Source organism: Cydia pomonella, chromosome 15 (genome assembly GCF_033807575.1).
Source record: "Cydia pomonella isolate Wapato2018A chromosome 15, ilCydPomo1, whole genome shotgun sequence".
Classification (NCBI taxonomy): domain Eukaryota; kingdom Metazoa; phylum Arthropoda; class Insecta; order Lepidoptera; family Tortricidae; genus Cydia; species Cydia pomonella.
The window spans coordinates 16,183,276-16,208,096 of record NC_084717.1 but is presented as its reverse complement, the minus strand read 5'-3'; the positions used below and the strand labels follow the sequence as shown (position 1 = coordinate 16,208,096).

Below are 24,821 nucleotides of genomic sequence, written 5' to 3'. Positions count from 1 at the left end.
ATCAAAATCGTTGCATTCTTATGTTGGTCTAACTCTTGGCCAGGAAGTAGTCCGGCATAAATAGACAACCCGCCAATAACAATTTGTGTTTTATTTATATTACATATTTGATAAATAAACACTTGCTTTTAAATACATAAACTAGAATCCATCTTTGCACCGAATTGACAAGTGAATGAAGTGACAGAGCGGGTGTGGCTTCACGACAGACGTCTTTTTTTTTAAATATGCTTTGTGGCGCTGTTAAACATTTAGGTCAATTCGAAAGTATTTTTAATTATCTATAAGGTGACAATTTGGCAATTAATTTGTCGAAAGTTCACTGATATCAGAATGATATTTGAATGATATCAGTTCGTTATCATGCGGCTCACTCGCAATAGTACATGTACGGAAAAAATATTTAATATTAGACGAACTCCATTAATCATTGAGAAAAATACACTGCGTTAATAAAAAATTGGAACCAATACAACATATTCTAAAGTGAATATAATTTTATACAAGTGTTACACTCCAACAAGCAAACCAGTAAACTTTCTTGGCTGCTAGTAAGAAATTTATTGTTCAATTTTGCAATTGGTTACCACTACTGAGAAAATAAAGGGTTAAACTTTGTTCCAGTGAAATGTGCCACGGCATTGTTAATTTATTACTGTCTTACTTGACTTGACGGTGGAATAAGTCTAGATTGACGAAAAGTAATTACATCCTTAACCTCCTAAGTCCGGTGTCCTTTTAAAAGGACAAATTCAAATTGAATTTTGAACTATAATGGAATAAAAGAAGCATCCAAATTCAAAACTGCAAACATGACTGTCTTAATACGTTTTCCCGCTGGAGATGCGTTTTTGACGTAATCGTTTCAGAATACTACGTAAGTTAAGTTGCTCATCAGTACCCCTAGTGTAAATAAATTCGATTTCGAAACGTGACGTACGCGTTTGCGTTTAGTCTCATTTTGTATTGGATTTAGAAAGAGCGCGCCAAGCGGGACGTTTTGGAAACTCAAAATCCTATACAAAATGAGACTTAACGCAAACGCGTTCGTCACGTTATGATGTCGATCAAATTTACACTAGGGGTACAGGTTTACATAGCTACAGCGTTAAACGCGTATCATGGATATTTTAGTTCAGTGTTAAGATATGGGCTTATTTTGTGGTTCCCCACATTTACAACATTTGAAAGCGCCTCAACCAGAAATTAACGGGATCCTGGAAGGTTGGTTCACAATTGTGTTCCCAGGACAGCATTATATTCCAATCACTGTTTTGTGATGTGCATGAAACTTTTTAACAAGTTACCAAAATCTATAAGAGAACTGCCTGTACATACATTTAGAATCAAATTAATGAAGCTATTTACTGATAAAAGCTTTTACAGTGTTAAATATTTCCTCTCTGAAGATATACAGCCAGATTTGTAATCGTTCTACGATTTTTGCATACTACTTAGTACAACCTGTTTAGTACAAATAGCAGAATAAGGAACCAATTGTCACTTACCACCTAAGACACTACTGTACCTACTTTTTCTTTGCAATTAAATACATACATACATGTACTTTGAAGCGCGTACTTTTGGTACGTTGTTTCATCTATTGATAATATTGATGCTGACTGTATACTACGATAAATTGATGGATGAGAATTAAATAGGACTGACAAGTCCAAAATGAAAGCAATTATTTGTGGGTACAGTATACTGCCAAAGCCCCGAAACTGTCGTATCGGCCGATGAAAGAGCATTTTGAATTTGGAATTTGTCGCACCAGAATACGGTATACTATTGTATGAATTGTTCAATGGCTGTTTATGTGGGGTAAGTTAATACGTATTGCAATATTGGTTAATAAGAGCCAGTCGTCGAGTTGCGGAAACCTGCCCGTGCTACAATACAACACAATGAGTTTTATAATCCTCCTTGTATCCTTACTTACCTACATGAAGGGATATTCAAACCCCAATATGTGAAGTATGAGTCTGTGCTGAAAAAGAAGAATCGTGGAGTATTTAGATATATATTCATGCATAATTCTACAACATTACAGTTAGAGGCGCCAATGCGCTGTAGAATTAAATATTTTCATATGATAATAAAATTATGTGCTGAATATGACAAAACTTAATTCAAGTATAATGATTCACTAAAACGTAAAAATTCTATATAAAGTTTATGATGTTTCGCAATATACTGATTTGCTATATTAAAAAAAAAACAAGAAACAAAGAAAAAAATAAAAGTACATAGGAAAAAAACTTGTGACTACTTATTTACCATGACATAAGAACATTAAATATAATGAATAGCATAATTTTAATTTAATATAAATGATCTCATGTACAGTTAAAGAATTTAATTTCCTACCCATTTCGTACCTTGTCACAATGACAATTCGTGACTAAATGTCTGCGTGATATCTCACACTAATGGGTACATTATTATTATATATATGTATGTTTATTTATATATATTGAATATGTATATATGTAGGTATATTTAAAATATATATTTGTGTAAGTATAGTATCATAGTAGTCTCGACTTGTGTCTATTTCCATATCAACTCTTTACAATCCTGCACCAAACTAACTATTTCTGTTTAGCCCAATGGTTGACTGGTAGAGAATGCCTCAAGGCGTTAAGTCCGCCATTTGTACTCTTTTTGTAAATTTGTGCAATAAAGTTTAAACAAACAAACAAACAAACAATAGTATGCGGTCTCTAGCGAGTTTCATGTTGTTTGTCACTGTGGCAAGGTACGAAATGGGTAGGAAATTAAATTCCTTGACCGTACGTCAAAAGCAAGTAAAGATAATCTATATCTGTCAGATATTATCTGACAATTTAAATCAATCAATAAGTACCTATACAATATGTAATCAGTTATATCAATATAAATATAATTTGTAAATATTTATAAGTAGATAAAAACAAATAATCCATGCTCATCACACATGTATCTAAATGCCGGGATTTGAACCCCAGGCCTATCGGCTCCATAGGCAGGGTAAGTACCAACTCGGCCGATTTATTAATTTCGAGCGCTCGATTATTGTGTGGCTATCTTCAATTCTTTACTACGACTAGGCATTGAAAACGAGTGGTCAATACCACTACGAGTATATTCCCATTTTCTATCGCTCGTATTTCAAAAATATTATTTTGCCGTTTTTCGATTTAATTTTCGTGTGACAAAATCGACCGACGCGAAATCCATAAATCGACCCCCAGGTCGTCTAATTTTGCACTGAAAACTAAACAAGCAAAACAAGCTTAGCTTATATTTCCTAGTAGAAATATTTTCGAAGCTTAGGAATTTCCTGCGCCATACTCCAAACATATTCCTTTAAGAGAGGGCGTAAAGACAGGAAATTAGAAAGGAACAAAAGATTAGTTCACTCGAGCAGGCGTTCTACGACCACTGGAAGTTATTCTCTAGTAGTTTTAAGACACTCTTATAATAAGTGTGTTTTAAAGAACAGTGTCTTGTAATATATTTATTCATTGTATAATAATTACCTGTTGTTTACTTCTATCTTAATGTATTATATGCGTTTCCATGTAAATTTATTCTGAGGTTATGCAATAAAGAGGATTTGTATTGTATTGTAATACTTAATGTTAACATGCAAATGAACACTACCAATAAAATGAATATGAAATATGAATAATATGTCGCGCCACGTGAAACACGTGACGGTAAACTTGGCGCTTGCGCGGGTTTTAACGTTTTACTTATTGAGGTGTACCTATTTGGTTCAGAGATATTGATCTCTGAAATCTTATTAGTTTAAAATTTGGCTAGTCACATTCCTCTGCTATATCAATAGCTATTTTTACTAAAATGATACTTCTATGGTAAGAAGGGTAACGATATTAACATTGTAAAATAAATGATTCCGAACGAGTTGTGGCGTAAAATCACTACGGAATGGGAGCCTGAACTCGAATCGGCAATCCGGCATCGGCAGACCCTGCCGGCGGTGGCGGGATGAACTGGACTCCTTCTTGAAGGAGTGGCCAGACACAGCACTGGATCGAGATCAGTGGAGAAATTGGGCCGAGGCCTTTGTCCAGCAGTAGGCCACGATCTAATAATGTCATTATACTAATTATTTCATAGGACCTGCAGCGGGCCGGATAAAATCTTTTCGCGGGCCGCAGCTGTAAGATTTTACTTAGAGTCTGCCCTCTCAAACAGTAGTTTTCGAGTGATTTTCTCATGGCATTTGCCCTTGATTATAACGTGTGGAAATGTTATATGAAATAAAACATTTTGCGTTAGCCTTCTCTTAAAGTAAAATCCCAGCGTTCCCAGTATCTCGTATCCACGTTGTTTGATTTTGAATCTGTATGTTGATTGATATCAGCGCCTCTGTGCGACGGTATGGGAGGAAGTTGGTACAGCTACAGTGCAAGTTTTGTTAGTTTGCAGCTTGTGTGCCGAACATATCATGCTGTGCCAGAGATCACACTTCTACTAGATGGAGTATAGACGATGATTCGCGGATGCCGAACATTGATTTCTGTTTGTTGATATCTGCAGCGACGATATTGGAGGAAGTTGTAGTGCAAGGTTTGTTAGTTGGCAGCTTGTGTGCCAAACATATCATGCTGTGCCAGAGATCACGCTCCTACTAGATGGAGTATAGACGGTGACTTGCGGATACCGAACATTGATTTCTGTCTGTAGCTTGTGTGTTGCTTTACATTGCGGGCCGAATAATTTTGTCACGGTTAAACTAAGTGCCCTGTTGTTCTTTATTTTATTGCTCTACTGCCCCAGAGGTATAGGCCCCAATAAGTCAGGTACAAAAATCGGCCAAGAGCATATCGGGCCATGCTCAAAATAGGGTTGCGTAGTTACAATTCTGTCAGAAGAAATTCTGACACATTTTTTTTTTCTTTCAAAGTAATTATTTCCTAAAATATTCACTTTATCAAAAAATTATTGTTGAAGACTCGTATTCGTTTTCAAATACCTATTCAACAATACCCCATACCATTGGGTTTAAGCAAAAAAAAATGTTGTATGGGAGGTACCCCAAAAAACTGTTGTAGTTTTTATTTTACCGTTCTATCGCCATGCCTGATTTTTTTATTTATCCATGCCAAATTGCAGCTTTTTAACACTTGGAGGAGTTGCCTACGAAACCCTAAAAAGAAGTGTCCAAAATACACACGCTTTTTTCTTAACAATAAAGTTATCTATATATCATACCATTTTGACCACCATGCCCGCTTAATAGCTACTTCTCAAAATATGTCAATATTGTGAATATGCACTTTAACGTCTTGATAATAGAGGTTTTGTTCATATATTTGTGAACACTTAGTCCGTTCCGATAAATCTGATGGCGATTGTACCTACACTGAAATCAAAATACTTATACAACAAGTGCAGTCCTCTAATAAAGTCGTTCCCCATCAACTAAATAATAATAAGTTACAAAAAGTTTAATCAGTATTGAGTGATGGAGGGCACACGCCGTATCGACATTACACAGAGTTAATTAAATAGGGTAGTTCTTACTAGTTACCCAACAGCTGCTAAATATCAACGAACGGTTGTTAGAATAGATGTAGTGAGACAGTAAATATATTTTGTTTTTAGAGTTCCGTACCTAACTAAGAGCCAATCGAAATCTAGTCATGCATAAGCAGAACTTAGGAAAAAATTTAAAAGATGGTGTAAGGGTAGGTGCGAGACCCTATTAAAAAAAAGTATTTAAAAAAAGCTGCTGCCTTCAATAGTGATATGAAGAGGTAGTAGAAGAGAAGGGTCTTGGGGGACTTTCAGTATAAGATTCTTGCACCATCTTCGCACTCAAAAGCTTTAATGTGTCGTCTTGTGCCTCTGACTCTTATGGAGACAGCTCTAATTACGGAAATTTTAACTTTAACTTTCAGCCAGAAAATAATTTGTAATACTTACTGATTTTTTAAAAACGTCTTTCAATAAAAAGATACGTCAAAATTGTTTACCTTTTTTCTAATGCTAAAAATATTACTTTCCCATAGAAAATGTCAAGGTCAGACAGCCAAAATGTATGAAACAGCCAAATTTTTTTTAGCGATTTCAGGGTTGATCCCATACAGTAAAAGTTGCTCAGTATGACTTATATATTCACCCTGTAAATTATTGCAGGTGACTAAATAAAAAGCCTGTATGTATTTTGCTTATATATATAATAATATATATATATATATATATATATATATATATTTATATATATATATATATATATGTAATAGGACATTTATTACACAAATTGACTAAGTCCCACAGTAAGCTCAATAAGGCTTGTGTTGAGGGTACTTAGACAACGATATATACATATAATATATAAATATTTATAAATACTTAAATACATAGAAAACACCCATGACTCAGGAACAAATATTCATGCTCATCACACGAATAAATGCCCTTACCAGGATTTGAACCCGGGACCATCAGCTTCGTAGGCAGGGTCACTACCCACTAGGCCAAACCGGTCGTCAACAAATACAATATATACATTATGTATATTGTTATTGTAAATAAATATTAATAATTTTAAAACCCTGTATATATTTAGGGAGGCACTCCATACAAACCGAAATGAAAAAAAAAAAATCAACGTGTGGCTCATCATTGTTAAAAACAACTTTAAGGTTTCTAAAAAGGAGTTTTTGATTAAGTGAATACTTTTGACTTTTCATCTGGCGTACAAAAAAAGAAATTAAAAACAAAAATATATAGCTTAACAATACTTTCCACGAAAATTGTTACACATTAATGGTAATGCGTTTAATTGAGACTTTTGTTTTCATAAGAAGCACGTAAGCGCCGCGAAAGTGCGAATTTTTGCTTGTATGTATGGCTTTTTCATATCGTATGAAGGAACAGACTTACAGAGCCCTCCATCAGGCGCAGCCCGACACGCACTTGGTCCGTTTTTTTGTAATCAGTATCACATAATGAAGACAAATGCAAATTGCCAGTTATTACAGCATTTTCCTTTAATTCCACTGGGAATAATGGCAGCTATTTTTAAAAAGTTCCAGCGAGCATTATTCTTCGTTCGCATTATCGTGAAGTTCGCAGTAGAAGAGTGATAGCTTCTGAACTTGGCCGCACTCATAGATCACAACCCACTACATAGTATTTTAAAGAAAATTCTCTATTTAAGTTAGAATCGTAGGTACCTGCATAATTTGTAAAAAGATGTATCTAAACATAAAACAAATAAAAAACTGAAAAATAACTACTATATATTATAAACTAAACAAAATCAATAAACCTAAATACAAGGTGTTTATTTAGTCACCTGCAATAATTTACGGGATGAATATACACCGTGTTTTTATTGAATTCCGTTAATTTCGGGGTATCGGTAAGTACGTTTGAGGAAGCTACATGGCGTAATAAATTTAAAAAAAAAACTTTATTTTTTATTAATATTATTTTTATAAAAAGTAATTAAATGTTGCATATAGCGTTGTTGTAACACGGGCATTACATTTCAATATACATATCAATGTCATTTTGAACATCAATCGTCCGAGATAGTATTTACGTTTTGAAGCAAATGTTTATTAACTCATACTTAACACTAATCAATATGTAAACAGGCCCTAAGCCAAGTGTACACGCTTGTAAGGGCCTTATATAAGATAAAAATTAAATATTGATTATCTCCGAAATGGAGGTAATTAGAATACCGGTGTCTTTGAGAAAGTTACTTAATTTAAGTTCAGGGATACACCCTTGAAATTACGGGAAATAAAAAAAACACGGTGTATAGGTCATATTGAGCACCTTTTAGTGATCAATCCCGAACATTCTATGGTAGAGTTTTTTTTTTACACAGCCCGTAAATTATTGCAGGTGATTGAATAAATACCTTGTATATCTAAACCGAAATATAAACGAAACATGTATAAAACATCTACTTAGATATTGTAACCTGCCCCCTCTGCGCCCGACGCAAAGGTGCACATCACGCTCGTTGTGTATTTTTTTTATAAAATAGATATTTATTTATGACTGTCAAATCCTACCTCCCCAAACCTACTAGCAAAGCTAGACATGCTCCTACCTATCTAAAATCAGTATACTAAGAGATACGGGCTTACTAGAAGTGACACAAATAATAGGTAGTAAATTAATTGTCAACTGAAGACATCAGATTGACCGTGAGGACATTTTAAACAGTCTAGCGGTGAGATGTGACTTGCACACAGTTCACGGGGTAAATTTTATCACGCTCCCCAGCGATGGGGTTGGCTGGCACTTTGATGGATAACATCGGCGGGGTGTCAATAGGCGAACTAAATTGATAGAGCACGTATGAGCATAAGCTAATTGAGGCCTGCGTGTTCGGAAAGTGCCGTGGGGACAGAGGACTGGTTAGGCATGTGCACTGGCTATGGCATTGGTTAATGTAACTGTTGAAGTGTGTTGAAAATACTACTAAGAGGAAATACCAGCTGCGCCCCTTCACAGATTTGAGGTAAATACTAAATATCTCCGTCGAGCTAACGGGGGCAGCTCCTAAAATTAGTGCGATAAGGACAACTATAAGTACAGCTCGGGCGAATCCTGCTTACTAATAATCTCATAAATCAAAGTTTCGTTCCAAAGATTTGTCTCCAAAACTTAAAAATATCTGTGTCTGACCATATATGCGTTTATTGTTGCCGATTTTGTATGCTAGGCGTCTGTTTACGAAGCATTTTATTTGGCCGTTTTTAGCGCTTTTTAAAGTAGGTAGGTAACCTAGTTCTTATAAAACAGGAATATCAAAATAATAAAACAAAACGTACATACAGACACATGTACTGATAATATTGAACTCATATATATATATAAAAAAAAAAACTTATTTAGAACCAAAATCCACCAGAGAAAAATGTCGAGAACGTTTCTATGGAAAAATTACCACTAACGTTTCCCCTTGATGGTTGCATGTGAAAATTTAATTTTGGTTGAACGCCGGTTTAGAATACCTACCTAAGAATGATGGGAGACCCGTATGTAACATTTGCTTGAAGACGGTCTGAATTTAGCCCTTTCTTAAACTGGGTATAACGTAATGCATTTATCGTACTGAAACCGCATCAGTGTAATAACCGCCTAAGCTGTAAAGATGCCCAACTCCCCCGCTTCCACTAGCGTACAAATTTCTGTACATTCGGCAGCTAGAGATGGACCGAATATTCATCACATTCGGCAAGGTTGCCAATGTTCGTTTTCGGCCGAATTATTCGGTTAAAGTGGCGAATTTTTTTGTAAGGCTTGTCTTATTGCAACGGCTACGTTTTCCCGTTGTCACTAAAATACATGATGAGACATTGAATCTATGGCATGTTTTGATTATTTGGAGAGTCATGTTTTTTTTGCGAGTTGCCTTTTTATCTGTTTGATTTTAGAATTCATATTTATCTGCTAATATATTTGAAGGGTTTTCAAAGGTTTTATTAAAATGATAAAGATGAACCTAATAATTCGACCGAATATTCGATTCAGTAAGAGCTGAACAAAAAAAACATATTCGGCAACCCGACTTTCCAACCCAATGTCGCGGGTACAAACCCCGGCTCGTATCTATGAGTTTTTCGGAACTTATATACGAAATGGATATTGACTGGTAAATATCAAATAATTTTGATATTGACCAGTCGCTTGTCTGTAAAGGAAAATATCCTGAGGAAACCGGACTAATCCCAATAAGGCTTATTTTACCCTCTTGGTTGGAAGGTCAGATGGCAGTAGCTTTCGTAAAAACTAGTGCCTACGCCTATTAGGATTGTTGCCAAGCGGACCCCAGGCTCCCATGAGCCGTGGCAAAATGCCGGAACAACGCGAGGACGATGATTCGGACCCCATAATCGGCACATCTCTACATCAGACGGGTCTGCAGTTACCAGCGGACAGCACAAAAATATTTCAATCCATTAACACAGAGATATAACCATGAAACTCGCAACCGAAATGCAAAGTTTGCAAATGATTTGCAAATAAAACCAACTGCATACTAATTAATTATACAAATAGCGCAATTTTCAGTAAAAACAACACCCGACCGACCATTGTGCTCCATTTTCTGTGTAACGTGTTATAAGACTACTAATTAAATCATTCCCACTAACGTAAACTAGAACACCTTATCAAGAACTAAACTTGAAAGGGCCTAACCGACGCATATTTTGCACAAACATATGACATTTCATGTAAACAAAGTTGAGCACGAACCCTAATTAACTAGCGAGAACATTACCTTTTGAATTTCATTTTGTATCTAACAAGTCCGACCGGGCTACCTTAGATTAAACTAATCGTAGATAGGTACGTCATGTGACTGACCTCTACTCTAAAATTCTACATTAAAAGGATCCATCCTCATTTTTTTATTTCAATCTGTGTCTTTTGTTTTTGACAGAAGTTTAAGATTTGATTGTCAGATTTTTGATGGTTGGATACCCTTAAGGGGGAAGAATAGCTTTGCGATCCTTATGAAATAACGGTACTTTTTCTATGAAATTCCATTTCGGGAGAAAACGGTTTCCACTAAATCTAAACAAATCACTTTGATTTTGATGTCGATCGCTTCAGCATAATGTGAACAAGGTTTATAAGTTTCGCTTTTTTGAAATTTTTAATTTTTTGATATGCAAATTTTGAATAAAAAGGAAAATCTATAAACCTAGTTTTTCATTTTGTCAATAACATACTAAAAATCATGGAGAATGGAAAATATTTAGAAGTGGAAAAATATATATCATATGGTATTCTCTATTTTTGTATGGACTACTACTCGTGCTGTACTTTCCTCTTAATACATATGGTGAGGTATTCTTGTCTAGGCACTATGCACTGCGTTTGAAGTATCCACCAGCTTGCCCTGCGAACATGTTTTATGTTACGCCACTGAAACTTGTTATAACTTTACCCCCTTAATCTGCTGCAAAAAAGTTATGAAAGTTTTAAAACTTGCTTGAACATTTTAGAACTGAGATCAATTTTTGAGATCAATTAGTGAACTCCAGCCAGCAGTTTAGCTTTTCTGAGTAAGTTAGTTAGTGAGTTAGTGTTCATTATTACCTACACGTGATTCTTCATTTAGAGAAATTATTATGATAAAATATATAGCCACTTAGTATATCATTAATAAAATTATTATTATATATATTATGAGACAAAATCATGCTACCTATGCCTGTACGCTGCCGAATCTAAATTGTAGGTAATCTAAGTAACCGACCTACATTTTATTTTTCATACGCCAGGGGTGGCACACTACTTATAGTTAATTCGTATCATCTGCTACCCGGGTAATTATTTAAAAGGGAACAGTATGAACCGCACTTAAGCCCCAGCGCGTGCGCGACCCTAATTGTTGCATCCGATAACCAATATCGGTGTGGGGTGACCCTAATTTTGGACATTTGTTGCGAAATTACAAGTCTAGAAATTATAGGCTTGAACATGCGACCCAAATACATAATCATGGGATTTAACTAATAATGTACAGGTTAGTCAGTATTATTGGAGATCATACTCGTTTATATTTTGAACTGACCGAATTTGCAATCCTGCATTAATTAAAACTTTTCGTAAAACGTAATGAATGGCGTTCTTGTAACACGGGCTTTATATTTAAATCCACCAAACAATCGAAATTGCAGTATTTTACTTTTCGGAAAAAAATTAAAATTGTTAAAAAAAGTATTTTCTTGGCCTATTCTTGGTGATATTACTATAAGTAACTTTTCCGGATGAAACAAAACGAAAAAACGCATTTAACCGGTTTCCAAAACCGAAGTGATCCCATAAGTGCTTTGTGAAGAAAGTTTAGTACGAAGCACTAAAAATTGGGTACTTGACACATGTTGAATATTATAACAAAATTTTGTTAAATGGATAGAAAATGAGCCATCCATGATAAAAAAGTGGAATTTAAAAAATTATATTGAGATTATAAAAAAATACAAAGCTCCGAAGTCCCAAAAAAAATTTTTTTTTGTCTTTCAAAAATAGAAAAGAAAGTGGTACCATTCGATTCCTTACATTTCATTGAAAAATAAATTGTAAGACGACTATACACATAAACGCAATATTTCAGGGTCAAAATGGCAATTTCCTTGATCTTCCATACATTTAGGACAGACTTATATGATGTGACGTCACATCACCTTATCATTTTGTTAGAGGCGTTTCAATCGTCGAGTGCGAGCGTCAGACTTTAACTCTCATTTCTGACCTTTGTGTTGCTTAAATGCCATGAGTCCCATATAGACATTTGATCCTTAGGAAAATCAAGATCGTTAGACATTAAACAGTCAAGTAGCCAATTACATTATTATTATTATTTCAGTAATGTCTCCTTGCGCTAGGAGCGTTTTAATATTGAGTAGTGTCCACTTGTTTATGCCTAAAGAAAGTTATTATTTGTGGCCAAATTCAGTTATTTCGACTGTTACTTGGCAATAACTCATTCACGACATCGGAATTTGCAATAACAGGATCTCACGACTTTCAATACAGATTGCAGTCCATACGGTCTTTGACATTTGCAGCGCGTAATAAAGTTCAAGGCACAATTTCGTTTCGTTTGTATTAGTAACGCTCTAAATAAGTTTTTTGTCAAATAAATAATTATTGATACAAGCTTTTATTTATTTACACTTTATTGCGCAAATTTCCAAAAAAAGAGTACAAATGGCGGACTTGACGCCCTGAGGCGTTCTACCAGTCAACCATTGGGCTAAAAATAACGTTAGGTGCAGGATTGTAAAGAGTTGATATGGAAATAGACACAAAGTCGAGACTACTATGATACTATACTCACACAAATATACATTTATCGCAACTGTACTTTTCTCTTACTTTAATCTATTTATTGTAAAGAAGTACAAATAATTTTGTGTTGTAAACTAAGTTTATTGTAAGTATGGTAATAATACACTAACATGAATGAACTAAACTGTGATGGAATGAATTATTGCCTGCGGTATTTCCAGACCGATACTTTCAAACCTTTAAGAAAAAAGCGTACTCCCATCTTAAATGCCGGCAAGGCACTTATAACCCCTCTGGTGTTGCGGGTGTCTATGAGCCACGGTAGTCGCTTACTATCAATCATTTGCCTTCTATATTATAAAAAAATTAACGAATTTACTCCCTGCCGAAGTTTCTCAGGAGATTAGTCTTGGGTTCTACAAAATAGGTCGGCTTCTAGAGTTGCAGGTGATCATACTATTCATAGGCTTCGGTAACCGCTTGCCATGAAGCGGGCCGTATATTTGTTTGCCACCGACGCGGTATAAAATAACAAAGCTACCTAATTTATTTCCTTCATGAAAAATGCCCAACGAATTCCTAAATTACAAACTAATCATGCCGGTTTTTTTTTTCAATTTAGATTTGACCTTTAAACCGAGACATTTTACTTGCTCTGGTGCCATTGTAAAGGACGCGGGTGGTTCCCCGCCATATTATAAATTACATGCGGCGTGGGGTATGTCATTGTTGCGTCCATTTCTCAAACATAACCCTCACTAGTTTATAACCGCGTATATGGTTAATGCAGTACTCTAAGCTCAATCCCTTTTCACATACGGAATGGTGTTTTCCCATGTATCCCCGCCGGGCACAGATAGAAATAGATGTTTTCATATAAATCTGTGTTTTTTTTACTTTTGTGAAAATGTCTTTCCATCAAACAATAGTCACACCTGATCGGAACGGAACCTGAACGGAAATAGTCGCCTTAGTTCTCGACCATCTTTTGGACTATAGTTGAATTGGTTTTACTGTACTTAATCATAACTATTTACTATGTTACCTTGTGCTTGACAACGCTCAAGTCATAACTTTAATAATAGTAGAAGAAGTTCAAAGTCTACTAAAAGTCTTGATTCGAATTTGACAGCTCACGTAAATGTCGCTGTACGGTCGTCGAACATTATGTTATGCGGTAGACGTTTGATAATTCAAAAAAATCCGTACACGGCGGCAAGAAGTTGATAATTCGAGAGATATGCCGCGTGGCATTAAGTTCGCCTTTTGTCACTGTATATTTTTTACTGTGCAATAAAGTTTAAATAAATAAATATAAAATTGAAGAAATTTGAACCTTATGTAGTTATATTTTCAAATAAAATTAGTTCAAATTTCTTCCATTTCCGCCGTGTATCGAAATAATGCCGTCGAATCCAACAGATTTGGTTGTAAAACACGGAGACACTATTTATTCTTGCCCATTTACACTTTGATATCGTTAACATACTGATCAATATTTTAACTGTCGCAGAATGTATTAAACTGCGTCGATTGACTGCACCCTGCGGCTTGGTGACGCACAGCGGTGGTGGCGGAACACTCCGTACATTTAAACGATGTTTTCTCTCGGGATTACTTTTTTGGATCACTTTATCAATGTCACAAAGTTGACATTATTGTTGATAAAATTATGATAAAAGCACAAATGTTATTCCAGCAATGTTACGGCTAATTTTGTTATTAATATTTCTATATTAATCTAACATTCATATGAGCAATGAATAATATGTTTTGGTAATATTAAAATAATACATGTAATGTCTATTCGTTTTTAAACTACTTATTCTGAAATAGAAAATATTTTGAAATTACTAATCTACATACTTATATAGGTACAGTTGTGTGCAATATAATTGTAATTTAGAATCTTTCTTATTATTTCCAATCAAAGCTTTACATCTAAACCCAAGTCATCCAGAAAAAATAAACTTTTCTATAAGACGATCTTCGTCGCAGAGTGTACTGCTATAATATTGCACACAACTGTACCTACTTTACTGATCTAGATATATCAGATAATTTGATTTTTCTTTTTAACTATAAACGATTTCGACTAAAGGTTCTAAACAAAAAAATATAGCTAGTTGATTGAACCCTATTGGAAACGGCAATAAAAATACCCTATTATACTATATATTAAAAATAATAACAAACCTGTGAGACACATACATTAAATATGTTAAAATACGTGACATATTAAATATGTTTAATACGCTATTCATTTTAATAAGTCACTAACTATTGTTACCACACATGTACACGCATATCAGGATGTTATACAACACACCCTATTGTCAATGCTCGCGCGCATCTTCGACAAAAGACTACGTAATTACCTTCATAACGACTTATTTTGTTTTTAGAGATCATTAGAAAGTATATCTTGTGTTCATAGTGTTATAGTTGAAATTACAATAAGCGTTACAGGAGGGTTAAGCCCGTTTACTCTACCCCTCGATAATCAAAAAGTCCGTAAAAATTACATTGTAATAAGGAAGGCGGTAAAAAGACCCATTGGTCTTACTAACGAGTATAAATCATCATATTATCGTATTTTCACCTTTAATAGCTTGTAATTTAACCATCAATGGAATAAATTAATATTAATGATCCTTGAAATTTTATGGTCACCCTTCTTTAAAGGTGCGATATGGTGTAATTATTGAGTTTAAAGAACTTGGTTTGCCAGAGGAGGGGTATGAGTGAAACTCCTAAATAAATGATATTATATTAGAGCACAACTGTTAGTAGCTTCAAATCTAAACTGAAAACACACCTGATAGCTCAACAGGGTATTGCTGCCTAAGGGCATCATTCTATATAGCCTCAGTTCCTAAATATGATTAACCCCCAAGTAGATATCTGGTTACCGCAATATAATGAACTCGCATGTATAATGTATAATATATGTACCTGAATAGCTGTTATTAATAAGTATTTTTATTTGATATTGCCTATTGATAACTGATTATTTATTATTATCTGTCACACAAGTCGCCCAGTATGCCGTTCCGCTCACCTCGCTGGCTCCACAGAAAACCAGCGCCGTTGACAACGGTCGTGCCAACTGCAATGCTGGGTGGAGACCATTTCAGCCTCACATCTGTATCTGTATGTGTATCTGTCTGTTCTGTATTATTCAACTTCCACTGTTTCTTTTTTAATTCTTGTTGTTGTTAATGTATTATCTTCTTTGTAATAATTGATGTGTTGTCTGAATAAATATTATTCTATTCTATATTAGAAAGTTTGTAAACTCGGAAGATTTATTGGTACAGACAGCAGCAAACCACGGGTGCGTGGGTTTTATGACACAATTCGTATGTAGTCTGTTTTTTTCCAAAGTCAGTGGTCTTGGTTTGGTCATAGTTGTGTGAATATGGCATTTAACCTAGCTTTTGAAATGCTTGTCTGTGAAATTCTAGGATCGTTTCTAGTAATTTAAGGGCAGAAATGAGACAATCATTAATTTTGAGACATTTATTTTTTATAAAAATGTGCTTCAGATACTCTTCTCCGACATCCGTCAAGCCGACATACAGACATCCATACAGACAGACATTACATGCGATAACGTATTCAAGCTTCGACATTAGAGGTAAGTAATATAATTTAAGTATTTTATTCGGTTTTCTTTCATTTGCAGCTTTATGAACGACAATCTTATTAAGAAATTATATTTTTAATTTGCTTTGAAGTTTCAAAGCAATACATGTAGCTACATGTATTCACAAAATGTAACTGCATAAAAATCCAACTTTAAATAGGAAAAATATAGGTTTTAACCTTTTAACCGCTCTAGTCAGATATATAAGACATACCTAGCTCATTTTGCCGCAGTCTGATAAATAAGACAAAACTTCGTGTAACTTTATACCGGCGGCGACACGAGCACGCTCGGTGAAAAATTCTAAGCGGTTAAAAGGTTAATTTTAATCTAGTTTTTTTATTATTTTATTTAAAAGAAATTAATTCCGGTATTGACTTGAAAGAAAATAATAAAATATTAACTAAATCTCGAAAATTCGGTGATGAAGTATTTTCCATACCTTGTCAGAATACTTAAATTTTCTTTTGCATACCTTCGAAAATATTCTTTCATTCTTAAGTAACAATTATGACTTTTTTACTGTTTGTTCCCGGTTCTCGACTACAACATGTCTTCCACTAACATTTACTCGTATTTGTGAATTGCATTATAGATCGTGTCATTCACGAAGACGCGGCCCTGACTCGTACTGTCATGTCATTAAAGGTTAAATTTGACAAATCTGCGCGTCTTCGTGGATGACACGAACTATATGTTTATAAAATTAAACACAACATGACTTATAAAAGCTTACGCATAGTATAAGCAAGTAGTTTTGCATATCGGGGTCACTATATACCAATACTTTGCTCTAATTTGCATTATTCAACTTTAAGTAGGTGTATTTACTATTTCATGACCCCAATTACCTAAATCTAGAAAAATAAAACAATTAGAGATATAATCTAGAAAATATTTACAGAACTTAAAATTAGTTTATTTACAAGCCTAATCTAAAATAATAATAGCGGCTATATTTTAAGATACAATATTATTTGTGATGTTCCACGGCTAGAGGTACCTTATGGCGGTTGGCGCTTAGGTACTAATGTGGTTACACGACGTAAACGCCAACCGCCATAAGGTACCTTTACTCGTGAACCTTTACATTTTGTTAGAGGTATTTTTTGCTGACTAAGTATATACCAATTCATGAGACCTCTTATAAGTAAGTATTCAGCAGTATTTGATCATTTTTAAATGTTTTGCTAGCGGTACATTTTGGTCATAGCAAAGCACTAAAAGCATTAAAAATTAATAAACGTTGTAAGATTAGAGAGACATACGTATAACTGATAAATAATTATTTCTAATAGTAAATATTAGGTTACATAATTAGGTACTTATTATCCGTGATGTAAAAAATGGAAAGGTAAAAATCAGTTTTCTAATTGTGTAGTCAAATCCTAACTATTGTGTATGTACACTTAAATATAAAAATACCCTCATTATAAAGTACATTAGAAGGCACGATTTGTACCTTAATAAACGGCTATAGTGTAAAAAGATCGAAATTTTTATTCTAATCTTGAGTAATTCGCGTTCGGTGGATACAGATGCGTAAATGCGAAATATAAGCGATATGATCTAGATAATACAGTCACGTCTGAAAACATCGACACGATCGAAGTGCCAAAAATATGTATACACGACTTTATGGCCCATATATTAGGGTAGTGTATACATATTTTTGGCACTTTGTCCGTATCGATATTTTCAGACGTGACCGTACAGTGATAGGTAATAAATAATTATATCTAAGGACATAGTAAAGCTGCTTACGTATGTACTTAATAATAAAGTAACAAATTCGTTTTGGCAGTTTCAAAATACTGGTCACGCTCATCACATCTACACAAGCTTTATTCTCACAGGTAATACGACAGATTTAGGAACTGCACACAATTCATTAATATATTAAGAACGCTAAATACGAAGAATTTTGTACATTGACCAAACTGTTCCTATCTCAGCGGTCAATGTGTGAGTGATCTGTCGATACCCCCCGTCAGGGTATGAGGGGCCGCTACCGCCTCACGGCTGCGGCGGCTGTCGCGGGTCGCTTCCCCACCGACTGGTTACGGTTACTGGCTACGGTGTGGGTAGCTGGGGAGCGGTCAATGTCACTGTGCGAACTGGACGGCATCGGCAATATAAATATGCGCGTGCGATAGAAATAGGAACAGGCGGGCCAGTGTCCGGAATTCTTCGCGCTTAGCGTCTTTAGTTTATTTATACTCAATCCAGGAGAGGATAGGGTCAATCGATAGTTCACTTTCTTTGATTAATTTTCGACTCGGGTATGTTATTCTTATTAATTTCAATAAGTGTATTGTTGCCTACTAAGTGTCCCACAAAGCTATTATTAAAAAAAAAATTCCTTACTTAAAGACTGTAGCATAAGAACTATTTTCCGTCAACTTATTAAGTTGCCAACTTTTTCAACTAGACAGCAAAAAAACATTGACATATACACTAACCCCCTTAATCATAAACGAGCTACAAGTCTCAATAAGCTAATAATAGTTTGTCTTAATCTGACATTTTGTCTCATGTATTTGTAAGAAAGGGACAAACCAATCAATAAGGGGGTATGTTTTAATTTTAGGCATTTCCCGCCAAATATTTACTTGCGAACATACATTGAAAAGTTTTTTGAAAGAAACAACTTTGTTGAACTTACTGCCTAACTACCAATTTGATGATTTGAAATGAAGTCAAACGTGTACAGTCCCACATTCGCGTAGATTATAAATAGAGCTTAAAGTTATATAAAACTATATGAGACGTCTCCAAGGAAGCCAAGAACGACCTAAGTTTCAGCATAAAACAAAAAGCGTAGCAATTAAACGATATCTTTTGCCAACTCAAAGAGTCTTACTTTCATTTTATAGCTGTTTCTAAGCCAAATAAGTCGTTCTTGGCACAATACATGTATCCAATTTTGAAATCAAATTGATTATACAGCGGAGTTTTTGCCAATGATCGGACCTCCGCTTGTGGCATAAACTCGCCGGCCATCGAATTCTACAGATGAATTCCTCTTCAGTGCGTCTTCAGCAGTATCTTTAAGAGGCTCCTTTTCATCTCTGTAAAAATATAAATTGATAATAAATAAATATTATAGGGAGATTCTTAAACTCAAGAAGGTTTTTGTTGTGGGTACTCAGACAACGATATATAATATACAAATACTTAAATACATGGAAAACATCCATGACTCAGGAACATATTATACTTATATACAAGCTGCAGAATACGAGTAACTCAGGTTTTCAATGAGAATGAAACTGTATTAATATTTTTTATTGGACACGAGAAAGAGTTCGCCTTTCGTTTCCTAGGCTTTATAGATATTTATGTAAGATGTTCCATATTTATTTAAAAGTAGCTTTTCGTACTTATTTAGTTTAAACTTTGTCTACTTTGAGTTACCCATGAAACCACGAATCTCTTATCAGATTCTTACTGATCGCCAGGAGTGGCATTTAAACTTAAAATTCTTACTATGTAAAAACAGTCTCCATCCAATAATTAATCTTTTTATTAGTTTACCTACTGCAACTAATGTCAATAACTATCAAATCAAGATAAGATTATGTAGGTTCGAATGCTGCTCCTGGTATTGTTTCACATAATCCAAAGGATATTTTTCTCTTTAACACATCTACAACAACACTAACAACTTAATAACAACACCACAACCACTTTTCATATCTTCAATGCTACGGCTGTTTGAACTAATTACATGGAACTACCGAATGACAGTGGACAACTAGTATTAAAAATACAGATTATTTTGTGACATCCAAAAAAAAATGTACAAAATTTACAAACTTACATACTCATCTTGCATTATTCCACGAAATAAACTCATAGAAAAAGCGTATGTTATTTTTAATAGACTCTATACGAACGCAAATATAATAATCCATTTGAAAAGCTACACAGCAGAATTTGGCTTTTATCTTTACCATATCAGTAATAGTTTAAGCAAAATCCGTGCTTCAAACTAATTAGATCTTCAAATAACGTCACGCAACCTTTCAAAGGGATTATGAAATTTAACGAAGGGTGAATTCTCAAAGCTTATAAACGACAACAAGCATAAAATACAAGGCCAATGACTACATTGCAAAATTATTTCTGTGAACTGGTGTGACATTATTAGGAAAATTTTCTTACACTGGTGTGGTCGGGACATAGCTACGGTGGCCGGAAGGCAGCGTGGGGGAAAGACAATTATTAGTTTTCAGTGCAAAATTAAACAAGGTGCATTTTTTAAATTAGTATTAATGATAAACAAACCAAACTTGAAATTAGAATGAAAGGTGAACGGTCGTAAGAGATGTTCCAGGCAACTGGCACAACAAACGTAATTTCACGATCCAGACAAGAACATATCCGAAGCTTTAATTAAGTTTCAAGTCTCGACATTGATCCTACATCTAAAGCGTATTTACACAGATCTCTAATTACAGAACATAAAAGCGGAACTAAAATGTACGCAATTTTAAACTAAATCTAAATCCAGAGCTGTATTTACAGAAGGCTTGGGCAAGCGCAACGCTTTGGTCAATATTTACAAAGGCCAAGGGCTAATAATAACTGAGTTATTAGCCGGTGGCGGCATCCGCACAAACAAAGCATGCAGACAAACTAAAGCCTTACGTCGGAGTCGGTACGAGCTTGACGGGCGGCGGCAAGGGCGCGGGGGACGGAGGCGCGCGCGGCTTCGTGCTGCAATAAGGGAGCGGGAAACGCCAACCGTACAGACTAGCGGGCAGAAACATCTCTCATCGACACTAACACTTAGGAAGGAAACTAAAGGAATCACGTAAACACAAGAAGGAAATGATTGTTAAAATGTCGACGGAAAGTGATGTAAATGAAATTTAATTATTGATTAACAAAATAATAATAAAAACTGACAATGAAAAGAAATTGATTCATTACCTTCCCAACTTGGCTTCATCGTCCTTGTGCTTCTTGCCACGTTTACCGCAGAGAGTGGCAATAACGCCCTGCCGCCTGAAGCAGAGGAGCAGGAGATCCACGATGAGGAGACAGATGAAGACTCCAGCTAAAGCCAGCCCGATGATGGCGCCACTTGATAACATTTGAGAAGGTGCATATCCGGAGAAGGGTACACCTGCAAGGTTACAATAGTTAAAAAAACATGACTCCAATCTGATTTAGAAGGAGCCGTAGACGCTGAAGTAAATAATGACACAAGTGACACAATACGCATCAAGGTATATTTCGAGATTTTAAGAGTCTACTGCTCCTGTCGCGGTTAGTTTGTGCATCACGTCGCAAAAGCTGTAATGTTAATGACATGAACGTGATTGTAATAAATGAAAATGGTGCATAAAGATACCTAGATAATAATTATTAATTTGGTACGATTTTGTGAATATCTCGAAGCAAACATTCATTACAATCTCAATGGTGACAACAGAGGAGTGCTTTCTGTTGAGGAACACGTGCACCCAATCACCATAAGAAGAAAAACTTCAACAACATACATTTCAGATAGTTAAATAAGAAAGCTCTCCGCTAGAATGAAATGGGGTTTGAATGAATGAAAAATGATGATATATTGAAAATGATAGACAATGATGCACAAATAAAAATACTTATACGTCATATAAAAATGAAAAAGAAAAGTTGTCAAGATGCAAACATTCCAATTAATGTCAATAAACGCAACATAAATAATGTTCAAACCCCATCACAACTTTGAACTATTGAAGCGAATGTCGAAGTCTAGTTTGTATTCGTTAAGAACGAAGTGTATAAAAACAACATTGATGGGAATCTATAGAACCATCACCGTAATAAACATCCTACAAAACATTTAAGTAATGGTCATTAGCCATTTGAATTTATCAATGTGTTAATTCATTTAGTTGTCGCTAAATTTGATAACTTCAAACAACAATGAACTACCGTCAACAAAAATTTCAAAAATATATGCGTAATGAAACTGCCAGATTACAGGAGATGATGTAAATTTTGGATAACGTAACTTGACCAGATCTAGTATATATAATTGGCAGTTTCAAGATCTGAGCTGAGCAATCCATGCGTGGATGAAAATAAAAAGGGAAACTACATGATAACCTACAGACCCAGTAATTTATTCAATGCTACATTGATTTCCTCTAAAAGGCTTAGTAAGAAACATCTTTATGAAATGGAAGTATGGTTGGCTATGTTATTTCTGTTGGATAATCTTTTGATATAGAGGTAGGTAGTTATAATGACCATGCTAAGGGTATATTTGCTTGAAGGTGTACACAGCTATGTGGATCATGCAGTATAGTAATTAGGTCATTCCAAGGGAAACTATACAGCAGAGTTGTTAACTATTAACTATTTATCAATACAAAGTATATTTACCCGGAGGCAGTCAGGGCGACACAAACACTGGTCGAATGAAAGACATTCAAAGGTTAATTAATTAATTTCTTGATAAGCATCTTGACAGCTTTCTTTCGGAGTTTTTCTAAGGGTAAGGGATCCTTCAAACTAACACATCGATGGTGGAACCCAGGAATGAATTACGGTTGATATAACAGTACTTCATTCGTTTCATTAAACAAAAAATGAAAAGGTATTTTTGTTTTGGAAACATTTATTATTTTTGACATTGGTCGTTTTTTCTAACAGATCACATTCCAATCCTTCATTTTCAAATATTTCTTGCCTAGCTGATATCTTATACTTTATTACTTTCAATAGATCATTTCTACCTAAATCTTTCTGCTGGACGACATCCTTCACAATATCACTACTAAATATAACTATCGATTTTCACAATATTCTAATAAAAGATAAAATAGTTATCAAAAACTCGTACACACATATTTGCAACTCACGAAGTTTCAAAACCTTAAAATTACGCATATTTATTAATATACACTGATACGACATACGTTATATTTTGGCAGTGTTAATTTATTAGCAATTATTCTATCTAATTCAGTGCTTAGACTTCTTTGACACATAATATTAAACACTCAACAAAGGTCAAAAATCATTAAATTTTTAGTTTTTATTTCGTTAATGATATTTTTTATTTAGAGAACTTTATACCAAATCATTTGATGATATTTAACATAAATTATACACTTATTTACAAACCAACGTATTGCTTATCACAACGAGTCTTTTCTAGTTATATAACAACAGTCGTCTTAATTTAATTTTAAGCTGATGATTGACTACATATATTAATGTTTTATACTAAATACTTTGTTAGCAATAAAGTGATCAGGATTTCCGTTTTAGTCCATCTGATATTTGTTGGACTTCCATTTGGATTACCTAGAAAACATTTTTTATGATAATATTGTATATAATAGGTAAATATTATGTGACCAAAACATTAAAAATTGATAAAAACAAGAAAAAATAACTCACCAGTCATAATAAATTAACACCAACATAATATAATGTCCTCAAATCTAAACACAAGGAAAATGTTCTAAATACAAATAATAGTAAATGTACTAATAAATCAACTCAAACACTTATAAATGCAAAATAATTAATTCACATCACAAATAAACACATGCCAACTTAATCAATTTTAAAACAAAACACATACAAATCATGGTTATTATATTTGTACTTTTAATGACTTATTATAATAGATATTGTTTATATATGTATGATGTAAGGCAAGATATCAAAATGTCAAAAGCCGACTATAATAGAAGAATAAATTTTTGAATACAAAAACTTGTACAAGCTTGTAAAAAATAAAAAATCAAACATAAAAATGAAAATCACACTATCTTAAAATTAAAAATTCTTTACAAAAGGAGTACGAAAATGATTGTACTTACAAATAATAAAATTATTTGAAAATATAATTCCAAACAATAAACAACTAAGTTGCGGCGTCATAGTTTTTAAAAGTTACGTGCACTGAATCAAAATATAAGTCACACATCACAAAAACAAAGGCACTAAAGCAAAAGTGATCAGTAAAGAAGATGCAGCAGAGGATGCCGCAGATGGGTATAATGGGTTAGGAGCTGTATAGACGTCGTAAAAGCCAGCTCGGAGAGGCACTTCGTTAGTCTCTGGGTACTCACCGAGAGCGGTCTGGACATAGAGAGTCGCGGGCTTAGAGAAGCCCAAGATATTGTGGGCACGAACACTCATACGGTAGCGCGTGTCGGGTTGCAAACCGGTGACTTCGTAATTAATAGCTTCATAAGACTTCAGTTCTTGAGTAACGCACAGAGATTCAGATGATTCACGCCATTCACCGCTAACTTTCAGCACCTGGTAATTAAAATAACAAATTAAAAGACGCTGTTTTTTTTTCTCGAGCAGCCGTTTATTATTTAAATTAAACTAATTAATTACACCATCCTGCTAG

At 34.5% G+C, this 24,821-nt stretch overlaps 1 protein-coding gene and 1 long non-coding RNA gene across 8 annotated transcripts in view; one reads left to right on the top strand and one right to left on the bottom strand.

Annotated features, from left to right (window-relative positions):
- Nucleotides 1-898: 898 nt before the first annotated feature.
- LOC133526008 (uncharacterized) overlaps nucleotides 899-24,821 on the top strand; it is a 31,338-nt gene continuing 7,415 nt past the window's right edge. Inside the window, exon 1 of the long non-coding RNA XR_009800660.1 lies at nucleotides 899-1,090. This is a non-coding gene — a long non-coding RNA (uncharacterized LOC133526008). The remainder of the gene's footprint in view (nucleotides 1,091-24,821) is intronic.
- LOC133525999 (fasciclin-2) overlaps nucleotides 18,794-24,821 on the bottom strand; it is a 175,327-nt gene continuing 169,299 nt past the window's right edge. The window contains exons 13-17 of one of the 7 annotated variants that reach the window (XM_061862455.1): nucleotides 24,532-24,724; nucleotides 21,380-21,575; nucleotides 21,095-21,199; nucleotides 20,609-20,629; nucleotides 18,794-19,512 (exon numbers count right to left, since the gene is read on the bottom strand). In XM_061862455.1, coding sequence (XP_061718439.1) covers nucleotides 19,383-19,512; nucleotides 20,609-20,629; nucleotides 21,095-21,199; nucleotides 21,380-21,575; nucleotides 24,532-24,724 — 645 coding nt within the window. In that variant the 3' untranslated portion in view covers nucleotides 18,794-19,382. Of the gene's footprint in view, nucleotides 19,513-20,608; nucleotides 20,630-21,094; nucleotides 21,200-21,379; nucleotides 21,576-23,045; nucleotides 23,756-24,531; nucleotides 24,725-24,821 lie in introns of those variants that run through there. The other 6 variants (XM_061862457.1, XM_061862456.1, XM_061862458.1 and 3 more) reach the window with 6 other exon arrangements.